This window comes from Arvicola amphibius, chromosome 2 (genome assembly GCF_903992535.2).
Source record: "Arvicola amphibius chromosome 2, mArvAmp1.2, whole genome shotgun sequence".
NCBI lineage: Eukaryota > Metazoa > Chordata > Mammalia > Rodentia > Cricetidae > Arvicola > Arvicola amphibius.
Window position 1 is genome coordinate 97860132 of NC_052048.2, and position 14905 is coordinate 97875036.

Genomic DNA, 14905 nt, shown 5'->3' on the forward strand with positions numbered 1-14905 from the left:
GTAGCTTGGACATCTCTGTGCCGAGCCACTCTTTTGATCCGCGGAGAAATTCTGCATCACGGGTGGTATTTTAAAATTGAAAATGGGAAAGGGCACAGAGGGGTTTTAAAACTTGCCCATGGGTCACACAGCTGATCAGTGATGCTATCCAGGCATTACCGCCCCCCCCCCCACGCAAGAACCCCCTTTTTCTATCAACGCATGCTTTTCTGGATTGAGCCGAGTGGAAGAGGGTTTCAAGTCTGATGCTACTCTGGAACTCCCTTCAGGGGCGTGTCCTCCCAGCTCTGGAGGTTCCCAGGAAGGAGGTTCACCGGGCAGCTAGCCCAGGCTCTGGGCAGTGAGAGGGAGGGAGAGCAGGCCACCAGGAGACAGTGATGGAGACCAGCAGCCCGCGGTCCCCAAGGCCCAGCCCTAGTGCAGGGTTGAGCCTGGACGCACGGCTGGGCGTGGACACGCGCCTCTGGGCCAAGGTATTGTTCACCGCGCTGTACTCGCTCATCTTCGGGCTGGGCACGGTGGGCAATGCGCTGTCCGTGCACGTGGTGCTGAAGGCACGGGCCGGTCGTCCCGGACGCCTGCGCTACCACGTGCTCAGCCTGGCGCTGTCGGCGCTGTTGCTGCTACTGGTCAGCGTTCCCATGGAACTCTACAACTTCGTGTGGTCCCACTACCCCTGGGTCTTCGGCGATCTGGGCTGTCGTGGCTACTACTTCGTGCGGGAGCTGTGCGCCTATGCCACGGTGCTGAGCGTAGCCAGCCTGAGCGCAGAGCGCTGCCTGGCTGTGTGTCAGCCGCTGCGTGCCCGCCGCCTGCTCACTCCGCGCCGCACCCGCCGCCTGCTGTCCCTGATTTGGGTCGCCTCACTGGGCCTTGCCCTGCCCATGGCGGTGATCATGGGACAGAAGCATGAAGTGGAGGGGGCCAATGGGGAGCCCGAGCCCGCCTCGCGCGTGTGCACGGTAATGGTGAGCCGCGCCACACTCCAGGTCTTCATCCAGGTAAGGGGACCCACCGTTGAAGAGGATAACCCACTCCCTAAAGTTGTCCTCTGTCACACACACACACACACACCTTTTTTTTTAACGGAACCATAAGATGAGCCCGTGAAATGCACATTTTTGTCCCATTAGACTCTGCACCTATCCCACTCTAACCATGTGGCTCTGGGGTGGGCCTCTCAGAAATCGAAGGGGGCGTTTTTCTGTTTCTGTCTTCTGGGAGCTGATGGGATTTCTGGCCTCACTTCCTGCCCCCTCCTCTCCCATGAGAACCACCCCCCCAACCCTGCCCCATGCACCGCTATTTTCCCTAGTTCTGCCTGGCCTCTCTCTCTGGCATTTAGTTCAACAAGTCTTTCTTTGCTCCCTCCCTCTGCAACCCTTCTTAACCCCAGAAGTGAGCTATATTTTTGCCTGTCCCGAAAGTCTTCCCTCAAGGGAGGGTTCCCGAGACCTCTTCTCTCCTGCCCCCTCCCCTAGTCTGTGATCCACTCCCAGCCATTTGCAGGGCTTTTTTTTTTTTTTTTTTTTTTTTTTTTTTTTTTTTTGAAAGCAAATCTTATCTTCCCAAGTACTTGGTCCAGAGGTCCTTGTAACCCAGGGCGCTCTGAGTTTTCCCTTCACTGTTCAAATGAACCTAAGTGGAACACACACTGGTGTAGTGAGAGACACTAAAGCAGCCACTCCAGCATCCTTCCCAGACATCCCAAGAACCAAACATGGTGTGGCCAGCATCCCTTCACTACCCAAGAGCACGCAGAGGATGCCAGCAGGACACATGTGGGAGTCAAGGGCTACACAGACATCTGGACCATCACCCCTCTGCACTGCATTGCTGGCCAGGTGTAGATTGCAATCTGTGAAGAACTGCTGAGATGTTCAGGTCCTCGTGTCCCAGAACAAAGAGTTGGACCAGGGGCACACTCGCAGGTTTATCAAGGGGGAAAGCACTTCCAAGATTGAAGTGGACATATAGCAGGGGAGAAGGGTTAGAAGCTCAAGGTCACTCAACCAGGAGAGTGGAGTGTTGGTGACCTTTTATGGGTCAATCGTGTAGCACCTGCCTTCTTCCGCATTTGTAATTCATGGGCTTTTCTATTGCATGCTCTGCCTCTTACGTGTAGCCATTGGTAAGGATCATTTGCCTTTCTCTGTCATTGGTTTCTCTCTCTCCCCACCCTAATCTGCCTTGGTACAAGGCTGCAGCCCCTGACATAAGGTTCACACTGTTCCCCTTTACAACCCTGTGTGTGTCAGCTGGGTCTGCTGGGTAGGGAGAGAGGACACATGTGACCTTCCTTTTCACCCAAGAGGGATGGCGAGGAAGCATGAGGGGACCAATTGTTAAATTGTGCCCATGTTAAACCAAGTTCTATGGGGCTGCTTTATCCCTATCTGGTCCAAATTTCCCTCCAGGAGAAAAGAGAAGCAAATGCCGATAATGGTCTGTTTGGAATGGATTTGCTTTTAAGAAGAGTTTGGCATTTAGAACATCGTGTCCATTTCTAGCACTAAGTTCAGCCACTATAGGGGAGGGAAGGGATGGAGGGAAGCGGTGGAGGGTTCTGGTCAAGATGCTGCTGCAAGCCATGCAGACACAAGAAGAAACTTCAGCCTACAGAAGGACTTAGGACAAGGATGGCAGGGAGCAATGGCACCCTGAGTCAGAACGAAGGACGTGCTGGCTCCCAGGAGGATCTTCTTCTGTTCTTTGTCCCTGCTTTGGTCCTAATTCAGAAAGGGATGCTTGCCTCTCCATGGGCAGTGTTCACATGCCTGGGAATGCCAAAATCATGGCGCCAGTATCATGAGAATCATTAAATGGGACCTTGTGAAAGTGTAGGGATACAGCACAGCAGGTCCTCAGCCCGTGTCCCCCCAACTTTCTGTCTCCACTTATAATCTAGAGGGTTGTTCTCCAATTTTCCTTCTCACCGAAGCATCTAGCCTGGACCACCATGCAGCCTTTCTTCCCCACCCCTGCCTCATGAAGTCTCCCCATAAACATATGAGTGGCAGGTGGAGCCCTCAGGAGCTGCCCATGTGGCCCCTAGGACAATCGCTGAGAGAACGAGTGGGGAGAGAGGACCCACAGGACACCCCCTCTGCTGTCTTTGCCCCGGGTATCTCCAGAGGTCCCACTTCGCTTTGGGCCCCCATGATGCCCCGCATGGATTCCGTTTTGTCGCATGGCTCTGGATGTCACTGCAGCTGTTCTTCCTGGACAGACTGAGCCTCCGCTTGCTACAGCCTTCTGTGTGCCAACCTCCAAGACTGTGATTATGGACTGTGATTTTAAAAATGGATTCCTTTCATTTTTAAATCATATGTCTACGTCTGGGTGTAAGGGTATGTCCACAATGAGTGCAGGTGCCTGCAGAGGCCAGAAGAAGACATCAGTTTTCCTAAAGCCGGAATTACAGGTGTGAACTGTCCAACATGGATGTTGGGAACAGAACTCTGGTCCTCTGCCAGAGCAGCAAGTGTTCTGAACCACCGAACCATCTCTCCAGTCCATGGAATGTTACTTTTTTGTTTATTTGTTTTTCAAGACAGGGTTTCTCTCTATAGCCCTGGCTTTCCTGGAACTTGTTCTGTAGAGCAGGCTGACCTCGAACAGAGATTCACCTGCCTCTTCCTCCCGAGTGCTGAGATTAAAGGTGTGCACTGCCACGGCCTCGCTTGTGGACTGTGGTTTTAAAATAAAGGTAACCAGCCAACGGGAGCCATTTGAAGATCCTGTTTGAACAGAAAGACTGCAGAGTAGGCTGGGGCACTCAGAGGCCTGAAGAAAGTGACTGAGGAGGTCGAGCATCTAATGATGTCTCTCTTTGGAATGAGTTTCTGCCTCCTATCCACAGGGAAGAATGGGTCCTCTGTGGCCTTGGGCTTGTACTGTAGCGGCACAGTTCTGAGCCTTTCCTTAGCTTTACCTTCCAGGCCTTTCTGTCCCCCGCTTCTGCTGATGCAGATTCTGAGTTCAGAGCCAACCTGATGGCCAGAGCCGCAGGCACTGCCCCCGTGACGCTTGGCATTACCTTCACAGGTGAATGTACTGGTGTCCTTCGTGCTTCCCTTGGCACTCACCGCCTTCCTGAATGGGGTCACTGTCAACCACCTGATGGCCCTCTACTCCCAGGTACCATCAGCCTCTGCCCCAGTCTACTCCATCCCCAGCCGCCTGGAGCTCTTGAGTGAGGAAGGCCTCCTGGGTGTCATCGCGTGGAGAAAGACCCTGTCCCTGGGGGTCCAAGCCAGCCTGGTGAGACACAAGGATACCAGCCAGATCCGCAGCCTCCAGCACAGCGCCCAGGTTCTCAGTTAAGTACTCCATCACAACACTCTCCTGAGGGAGAGGAGCCCGGGGAGCCAGGGCTGCCTCTATCAGTCCCTGGTGGGATGAGCTCGGCAAGCTATTGTCTTTCTCTTGGTCTCCTTTGCCCTATACCTCGGAGGAGCTGGAGGTTCATCCATAGCATTCCCTCACAAACACAATGGGGTCATTAAAAGAAAGAAGTGGAGTTCTAAGTGAAAGTACAGATCTGTCCAGGGAGTAGCTTACCCAGGACACAGGCAGAGACCTGGCTCTGTCTCAGAAAGTGGGTCTGTGTGACAAGGCCAGGCGAAGCTCCAGTGGAGGACTTCAGTCTGGCGATTGTGGAGGTTCAGACTGGCTGGGTCCCCAAGCCCCATTTCCCCTCTAGCACGTCTGTTTATTTGCCTGCCTTTGGTAAGAATCGGGAACAATCTGGCCTTGTAAGGGACACTTTAAAAGGCACAGGAAAACAGATCTCTCCGTGCGACCATCATGCCCTAGTTGAAATCCGGGCTCTAGCTGAATTCTGGAAGGATCCGATGAGATGGGCCTGTGCTTTCTGCAACATCACAGTCTCGTGGGAAAAGATGTTAAGAGCTGAGTGCACAGTGAGGTGATGATTGGCATAAAGTCAGCCGGCTGGGAATAGCTAACCCTAAGTTGGGAGTGTGTTCCAGCAGGCATCAAGGCTTCAGTCTACAGCTGCTGGGCGGAAGTTCCAAGAGCCAATGTCTAGCAGATCTGTTCCCTTCATATCTCCTTAGCATATGGACTAAATAGCGCCCCCAAACTCCAGAGTGCACAGCAATGATATGGGACGTTGTAAAAAGCCAGAGTGTAGGGCCCAGCCAGGAGTTTCCAACCCACGAGGTCTTAAGTGGGGTGACGTTGATTCTGTGTTTGGACCAGGATACTAGTTGGTGCCGCCGCTGCTGCTGCTGCTGCTGGCTATTGCTGCGGGGCCCTCACTGGGTTCTATGTGGGTGGCTGCTCATGACAGGAAGAGGAAATGAAAGGTTGTCAGAGTCCAGTGGGGAGGACTTTCACAGGTGGCAATAATGGAGACAAGGAAGAAATAGAGTGGGCAGTTGCTGGGAAAGAGCCCACTGAAAGCAAAGCGTGGAAGGATAAAAAACTAAGAATGTTCTGGTCTCTGGCCTGATGATGGTACCACCATCCATCCAGCCAGAAGGAGGAGTTCCAGGACAAGCTTTGCAGGGTACAAAAGGCATTTGCAGTATGTTGCCCAGGCACACAGGTGGGACTATCTCGCTCTGAGTTGGGAGTGTATTCCAGTAGTCAGTGGAAGATTCTGGAAGCATGTTGTGTTCAAGGACAGGGCAAGTTCATATCCAATAACTTAAAGTTCTCTTCACATCCTTTGGCTCCAGGAAGAGGTCACAGGAATTGCTGTTGTCACCTTGGGCACCTTCCTCCCTGGACAATGACGTAACTGAGAACGTGTTTGCTTTCTGTCTGCTATGTCCCCTCTCTCTCTCCCACTGTCCTGCAGGAGCCATTGTGGCTGTATATGTCATCTGCTGGCTGCCGTACCATGTCCGCAGGCTCATGTACTGCTACATCCCTGATGACGGGTGGACTGAGTAAGTGGACTGAGGCTGTCTGGTCACTGAGCAGGGACTGTTGGGCTGATCTGGAGCCAGGCAATAGATCCTCAACTGGATTTCTGACTTATGGTCTATTAATTTGGTCCTGCTCAGGTTCTCAAAATCTTCCATCTGGAGGTGGGAAACAAGACATTGTGGGGGTCTTTTGTTTGCTTTTAAATTATTTTATTTCATGTGCATTGGTGTTTTAGCCTGCATGTGTGTGTGTGTGTGTGTGTGTGTGTGTGTGTGTGTGTGTGTGTAAGGGTATTGGATACCCTGGAACTGGAGTTACAAACACTTGTGAGTTACCATGTGGATGCTGGGAACTGAACCTAGGTCCTCTGGAAGAGTAGTCAGTGTTCTTAACTGCTGAGCCATCTCTCCAGCACTATTCATTTGTCTTCAGACCAAGTCTTGCTATACTGCCTCAGCTGACCTAGTATTCTCTTAGTAGCCAAGCACAGCAATCCTCCTACCTCAGTTTCCCAAGGACTGGAGTAAGAGGCTTATGTCATGCCTGTCAGGATCAGGGCACTCTCTGAAAACATCCCTGACCTGGTAAGGCTATGGGTATGCCAGGCTTCATGGATAGATAGGGCTATAAGCATCTTGACACCAGAATAGACCGATGCTTGCAGGCCAGGAAGGGAGGTAAAGACCATGTTATTACAAGGAAAAAGAGAAAGACACAACATAGTTTCATGATCTAATAAAAACTGTGTGGAGAATAGGATGTGAACCTTCTTTTATTAAAGTTAGAGAAGAGAAAAATCATGGATTAGAAATACAGCTCAGCTGGTGGAGTTATTGCCTAACAACCACAAAGCCCTAAGTTATGGTTTCTCTTGCTATGAAGACACCAGAACCATGGTGACTCTTATAAAGAAAAACACTTAATTGCGGCTGGCTTACAGTTCAGAAGTTTAGTTCGTCATCATCGTGTTTGGGGGCATGGCGGTGTGCAGGTAGACATGGCGCTGGGAAAGGAGCTGAAAGTGGCAAAGATAAAGAGAGCTCCATCTTTATCTGCAGGTGACAGGAAGTGAACTGGGGCACTGGGTGTGGCCCGAGCAGATATGAGACCTCAAAGCCCACCCCCACAGGCCAACAAGGCCATATCTATTGTACCAAAGCCTCAGCTCCTAATAGTGCTAATCCCTATGAGCCTAGGAGGGTCAGTTACATTCAAACAACACAAGGAGAACATGCCAAGCCCTTACCACTGCCGAGGAGTTCTGCCACAGGGAGCACAACTTCTGAGAAACTAAACAAAAACTTCCCTCGTGAGTAAAGCCACATCTCCTTGACCATACCACGAAGCGCAGGGTTCCCAGCATCTCATTGACCTTGGCGGATAGCCTCTGTCATCAGGGGAGCCATCTGCCACGTAGGTGGTCAGTAATCATAAGCAGGGATTATCATCACAGAGCCCGGCTGAACTGCACCAGGGAATGGCAGTGATAGAAATCTGTACTCTCTGCAGTGAGTGTCCTATCAGCAGAAAGACCTTCCTTGCTGGCCCAGCACTATGGAGGGGACAGGAACTCCACAGCAGGATTTGCAAGCACTGTGAAGAGGTGAGAATCTCTAACTAGATCCCTGGGTTTCCCTTCCAGCACACTCTACAATTTCTATCACTACTTCTACATGGCGACCAACACGCTCTTCTACGTCAGCTCGGCAGTGACCCCGGTCCTCTACAACGCTGTGTCTTCTTCCTTCAGGAAGCTCTTCCTGGAATCCCTCAGCTCTCCATGTGGTGAACAGCACTCCCTGGTGCCCTTACCCCAAGAAGCCCCAGAGTCACCCCCTAGTACATACAGTTTCCGGCTTTGGGGATCGCCAAGAAACCCCAGCCTGGGTGAAATACAAGTATGAAGAGAATGACTGCCTGGGACATGCCCATCAGACATGCCACACCATCACTAACAATCCAGGTGGACCTCCTACCCAGCTCAGTCACTGGCGAGTGCCTACTGCAGGCAAGCCACATAACACCCACTACTCTCAGCTTCCCACCTGTGCCACCGAGTTAAAGAATAGGAACCGTTGTCTAGTGATGAAGGTGTCCAGTGCCAGGCCTGGTACATAGCCAATACTCAATAAATTTAGCTGGTGATAATCTTTTTTTTTTCTGTGTGTGTGTCAGCATGTGCGTGTGAACACACATGTGTATGCACATTCATGTTTGTGTATCTTATGTGGTCTTGTGTGTCCATGTGCTCATGTATGCGGAGGCCAGAGATAATCATTGTCTTAGTTAGGGTTTCTATTGCTGTGAAGAGACACCATGATCATGGCAACTCTTATAAAAGACAGCATTTAATTGGGGCTGGCTTACAGTTCAGAGGTTTAGTTTATTATCATCACAATAGGAAGCATGGTGGCATACAGGCAGACATGGTGTTGGAGAGGTAGCTGAGAGTTCTACATCTGGATCTGCAGGCAGCAGGAAGAGAGAGACACTGGGCCTGACTTGAGCATTTGAAACCGCAAACCCACCCCCCAGTGACACACTTCCTCCAACAAGGTCTTATGTCCTAATCCTTTCAAATAATGCCACTCCCCATGAAGGCCATTTTTATTCAAACCACCACAAACATTCACCTTGTTTTTGAGACACAGTCTCTTCCAGGACTTGAATTCACCAAACATGTTAGACTAGCTGGACAGAGTCCCAAGTGTCCTGTCGCTGTCTCCCTGGCACTAGGATTCCAAGTGTATACCACCACCACACCCATGTATGTTTAAAAAGCATGGATTATGGTAACTGTTTTAGAATTTCTTTCTCTAGGATTTCTTTCTCTCTTTTTTTTCAAGACAAGGTTTCTCTGTGTAGCTTTGGAGCTCTCCTGGAACTCACTCTGTATACCAGGCTAGTCTCGAACTCACAGAGATCTGCTTGCCTATATGTCCTGAGCACTGGGTGGCACCACCACCACCTAACTTGTGTTAGGATTTCTGTGAAGAGACACTATGACCACAGCAACTCTTAAAAAGAAAAACATTTAATTGGGATGGCTCACTCACAGTTCAGAGGTTTAGTCCATTATCACCATGATGTGACATGGTATACAGGCAGATATGGTGCTGGAGAAGTAGTCAAGAGTCCTACATCTTGACTTGAAGGCAACAGGAAGTGGTCTGCCTCCGTAGGTGTAGCTTGAGCATATCTGAGAACTCAATGGATGGGTAATGAACTGGAAGTGTAAACCAAATAAACCCTTTCCTCTCCAAGTTGCTTTAGATCAGTATTTACCAGAGCAACAGAAAAGCAAACTAGACCAGCGCCCCCTCCCCATCTTGCTTCTTCAGTTTCTGGCAGACGATCCTTAATGTTCTATGCTCGAAGATCTCTCACTCCAGCCTGCACCTCCTTGTCCCATGACCTTGGCGTGCTTGTGTTCCTCAGGGGAGATGCCACTTAGGGCTACCTTCACTCTAGGACAGTGGTTCTCAATCTTCCTACCGCTCAAACCCATTAATACAGTTCCTCATGTTGCGGTGACCCCCAACCATAAAATTATTTTCATTGCTACTTTGTAGCTGTAATTTTGTTACTGTTACAAATTGTAATGTAAATATCTGTGTTTTCCGACAGTCCTAGGTGATCCCTGTGAAAGGGTCCTTCGATCCCTAAAGGGGTCACAACACAGAGGTTGAGAAGGGCTGTTCTAGTATAATCTTAGCCAGTTTACATAGCAAGGACCCATTTCCAAATGAGACCAGAATCCTGAGGTGTTGAGGGTTAGGACCAATATGTCATTGCAGGACCCAATACCTCTTTTGAAGATCATGAAAACCCCCACCTGGGAGGGCAGGCAGGCCTGCACCTCTGGATAGAAGTTTCTGTTGAACAGGGACAGGCACAAGCATGACCCCAGTCCCCAGAAAGAATACAAGAGCTCGCCAGAGTTTAATGAAGAAAGAGAGAAACTGGGGCAGTATATTTGGGGAATGACAAATTCACTCACAGGATCCTTGTTTCTTCCCTGGGCATGAAGGCTTTTAAAAATCTGTACTGGCCTTTCCAACTGCTTTGCCCATTAAGATGCTAATCTTTTCTGAGCTGGGACATCTGCCCAGACAAGCAGATTGAAAAAGAAATGAGATCAGTTGTTGCTGGAGACCGCCTTGGTTCATGGTCCTCCCTCAAATAAAAGCTGTCTGTAGAGGCTAAAGACAGGTCGAATGTTTTCAGTGCAAATTTCTGAATGAAAAGGGATTAATAAACTCAGATCCCCAGGCACTTTGCAAAAGGTGTAAAATCCAGTGGGTTTGGTACCGACTCGTGTTTGTTATAGACTCATGTCCAATATGCAGCCCAAGTGGGCTTCCAGTGAAAAAGTATGGGATCAATACATTTATCCAATACAGAGCAAGAGAAGCCAACAGTCCCTTCCACTCTGTGACAGTGGCGGCAGTGGGTTAAGATGGGAAGCTGCCGAATGTTGACAGGGATGGTACTATGCTCGAAGGTCTACTCTTTTCTCACCTAACCCCAGTGCAGTCTTAGGTCACTTAGTCTCTTTGTTAAAATGGTCCCAATGACATCTACTTCAGAGGATGACATAATTGTTAGCCAAGACTCAGTGGTATTTGCTGAGCCTTGGGATTTACTCTTTGGCTAACACATGTCCTGGAGAGTTGAGTCCAAGGATCCTGGCTTCTGTTTTTGCTCTCCCCACCCCAAGACATGATGCTGTAAGAACCCCAACTTACCTACTCTTACAAACTCCAAGTCTCCGGTATCTCTCATCTCTTATCATAATATTCTCTACACTGCTGAAAGCATTTGGGTAGCTTTTCCCTTTAGGGACTACACGTATCAGAAAGGCCTGTGTGAGCCCAGATGACGAGAAACAGAATGAAGCTCTAAAGTCAGGAGCTAAAGCAGTGGTCCTCAACTTGTGGGTCATGACCCCTTTGGAGAAATCAAATGACCCTTTCACAGGGGTTGCAGATATCCTAATAGCGGATATCTTGCATATCAGGTACTTACATTACAATTCATAACAGTCCCAATTACATAATAGCACAATTACAGTTATGAAGTATAGCAACGAAAATAATTTTATGGTTGGGTGGTCACCACAACGTGAGGGACTGTATTAAAGGGTTGCACCCTTAGAAAAGTTGAGAACCACTAAGCTAGAGAATTCTGGGTTACCATGTATGTTCATGCCACTTATTCATGAAGACCCATCAAGCATATACGTGAAGCCCCAGGCACCTGGTGACCCAAGCTGAGTTGAACTCAGGTAATGGTGAAGTTTGTGTTTGGGTTGGAGCATTATATTGGGGTTTAAGGGTATTCTAGCTGGTTAGATTTGAACCCGAGGATAACTTATCCTGGCTTAGGATAATTAAGGGTCTCAACCAGCTGCGTATCCTGGCAAGGATTCTTCTGGATCTCGGAGTGCTCCCTAAGTGAAGAAATTGGACATATAACAGTTGGTTGTGTTGGAGCTGTCAGAGATACTTGAATGTGGCTTCTGTACAAAATGACATGTGGCCAAGAGTCTATGACATCACTGCTCCTATCAGAATGTCTGTAGAATGAGAAGAACTCAGGACATCAGGAAAAAACCATGTGGTGGAGACTAAAAACCTTAGAACCTCACTAACTCCACAGCTACTAAAGATCTTTTAACTAATAGTTGGCACATGCTCCGTTACCCATATAACAAGCTAAGTTTTCCAGTTCAGAATAAGTGGAAGGGCTCAGTTGGTAGAGTGCTTTACCCAGCAAGCAGGAAGCCCAGGTTTGGTCCCCAGCATCATATTAAACAGGCATGATGCTACATATAATCCCAACTCCCAGAGGCATAGGCAGGGGGGTTACTGTAAATTCATGGCCAGCCTGAACAACCTAGTAAATTCAAAGCCAACTAGAGCTACATAGTAAAACCCTATCTCCAAACCAAAACAAACAAAAATCAGAAGAAGTTGAGGCTATATGGTTTCTTGGTACTAGAGTGTAGATGGGAGATTTTCTGGTGACACCTCTGCCCCTCTGTACCTCCTCATTTGTTCCTTCTTTAGGAGTGTTCAGAGAGAAATTGGTAGGAATATTAACTCAAAAGAGCAGATTTCAATCTTGCCTAGAAAAGAGACCAGGAGCAGTGTGTAGCAACCATCCCTGCCCCTGGGAAAGAGGTACAGTCTCCCAGATAGACAAAGAGCAAAGTCAAGGGCAAGCTTTGCCAGTTAGAGAAACTGAACTGGTCAGCCTTTTCTTTAATCTATGACTCCAGAGAATGACCCCGGGCACAGGAGCCTGGGGAAGGGTGCAGGGCTTGCTGCACATGGGGCTGGAGCACACTTCCCAAGGTGACTGTGATCAGTTGTTGGTGACATGGCTCCCATACTTCACAAGGAAGTATGGTGCCTCCACAGGGGAAGAGAAGCATTACAAAGGAAGAAGTTGGAACCAAAAGATCTTGGAAGCAAGATGATAATGGAGGAACATACAGCAAGACATGGAGTCATGGTTCCCTGATACACTTGGACGCTCTTCTGGAAGAGGAGAGGAAAAGAGAGAAACAAGACCTGGAAGGCATGGAAGAACAGTGGTGATAATAAGAAACCACAGGATTTCCCAAGAGAGAAGAGCAGGGACTTGGTAGGAAGTTTTAAAACTACTACTACTACTACTACTACTACTACTACTACTACTACTACTACTACTAATAATAATAATAATAATAATGACACAGATTAATGGAGTTTGGTACAATGATTCTTTTCCTATGTGTATGTGAGAGTTGTATGCACACTATGTGAGTGTAGTACCCAAGAATTGCAGAAGAGGGCATCATCTCCCAGAATGCGAGCTATAAACAGTTATGACTAGCCATGCAGTGTTAAACCTCGGTCCTCCAGAAGAGCAGCCTGTGCTCATAACCCCTGGGGTGTCTCTCCAGCCCCTGCTGTGATATTTCAACCATTTATACAGCATACACTGGTCAATTTGGGGTAATTAGCACTCCCTCCATCATTGTTTTCAGACTTTGGGCTTCTCTCTTCTAGATCTTTATAATGACATTTTATATGACTGTATTGATTACAGCCATCCCCCTGTTCTCCTGTGAGTTTGGGGGCACCATCAACCCCTCTCCATTCTGCCTTCCCCACTCTCATTTTTTCCAGACTCTGGACATGACTTCTTCACTTTCTGGATGACTTTCTTCGGCTTCCACATACAACAGAACATAGTGGTGCTTGTCTTTCTGTGCCTGATCTACTGAAATGTTTGTTTTTTGTTTGCTTGTTTTTGCAGCACTAGGGCATAAAGCCAGGGACTTGTGCATGTTGGGCAAGCAAAACCATCAGAGCTACATCCTCAGCCTTTCTGGGCATTTTAATATGAGAAATGATAGGAAAATCTGTGAAACACAGAAGGGGCACTACCGAACACATGAAACTTCCTTTTACAAAAAAAATCACAAACTTCTACACAAGTATTAGTATTATTTTTTTTTGAGACAGGTTTTCTCCATGTAGCTCTAGCTGTCCTGGAACTCATTCTGTAGACCAGGCTGCCTTCAAACTCAGAGATCTGCCTGCCTCTGCCACCAGAGTGCTGGGATTAAAGTTGTTCTCCATGTTCTGGATAACCCTTGAAAGGCGATTGAAAGATGAACCAACTCTAAGGAAAGCCTTGGCCAGAGAGAGGCAGACAGATGTGGGCAGATCAAGTCCAGGCTGGGGTGCAAGACCAAGAGCCAGACAGATGTGGGTAGATCAAGTCCGGGGCTGAGGTGCAAGACCGAGAGCCAGACAGATGTGGACAGAGATCAAGGCTGGGGTGCAAGGCTGAGAGTCAAACAGATGTGGACAGATCAAGTACGGGCTGGGGCACAAGACTAACCTATACTGTGCCCTCTTGTGTGACTTTTTCTATGCAGGAGAAGTTAAGATTTGCCAAGCACATAGAACAGGGTGGGAAAGTGTTATATAAATGGAAAGTAATAAATATGTATTCCGTTAAATATGTGGAGATGAACACACTTCATTTGCCTGGCACATAAAATTAGCAGGTCCCAAACATGGAGCTCATCTCTCTTGCCTCAAGGAGTCCAAGACAACCAAATAGACAGACACTGGCAAAACAGATGTCTGGGCAGAAAATTCAAAAAATTTTAAAAAGTACTCCAATTGCCAAGGAAACACGAGGTCATATTAAGGACATTAAAACCAGCATTGAGTCTTTCGAGAGAAAGGAGACAGGAGAGGCAGGAACTGTAACAGAGAAGATTATCAATGGCCAGGAACACTTGAGAACGAGGAAGGAGGACGGTGACGGCCAGGATTGGGAAGGTAATTCTACAGAAACAACGCGAAGGTGGGCAGCTTCCCTGGGAGGCAGGCTCCACGGCCCCCACAGTTCCACAGCTGGAGAGCTATGGTTATAAACTACCTCCCTGAGTGTGTAAGGCTAAGGACAGTCAGTCAGTGAGCTGCAGCAGGTGGACCCATGACAGAAACGGCCAGGGCTGTCATCTTGCTACGTGTGATGGTCAACACTACCAAGCTGGTAGGAGCTAGAATCATATGGTTAACATTGTCAAATTCTCGGCATATCTGTGAGGAGGTTCCTAGACTGGAATAGATGAGGCCAGACTGTCCACCCTAAATGTGAATGACAGCATTCTAGGGGCTGGGCTTCCATACTGAAAGGAAAGAGAGAAGCTGGTTGAGCACTGTCATTCATCTCTTTCGGCTTCCTGACTGAGAATGTCATGTGACCAGCCACCTCATGCATCTGCCACCATGCCTTCCCCACGATAGCCCACACCTTCAAACCATGAACCATGGTAAACCCTCCTTCCTTAAGTGGCTTCTGTTGGGTCTTTTCCATAACAACAAGCATAGCAGGTAACACACCAAGTTTCTCAACTTTGCCAGAAGCTTGATATGGGAGCAAACAATCAGAATTGAATCTGTGAGACCACAGAAACTGTGGCCCAACAATT

The 14905-nt window shown here is 48.6% G+C and overlaps 1 protein-coding gene across 1 annotated transcript; it reads left to right on the forward strand.

Annotated features, from left to right (window-relative positions):
• Positions 1–377: 377 nt before the first annotated feature.
• Positions 378–7805, forward strand: Ntsr2 (neurotensin receptor 2). Its single transcript, XM_038320971.1, has 4 exons — positions 378–1001; positions 4048–4321; positions 5831–5921; positions 7544–7805. The coding sequence occupies exons 1-4, from the start codon at positions 378–380 to the stop codon at positions 7803–7805; spliced, it is 1251 nt and encodes a 416-aa protein (XP_038176899.1).
• Positions 7806–14905: the final 7100 nt, after the last annotated feature.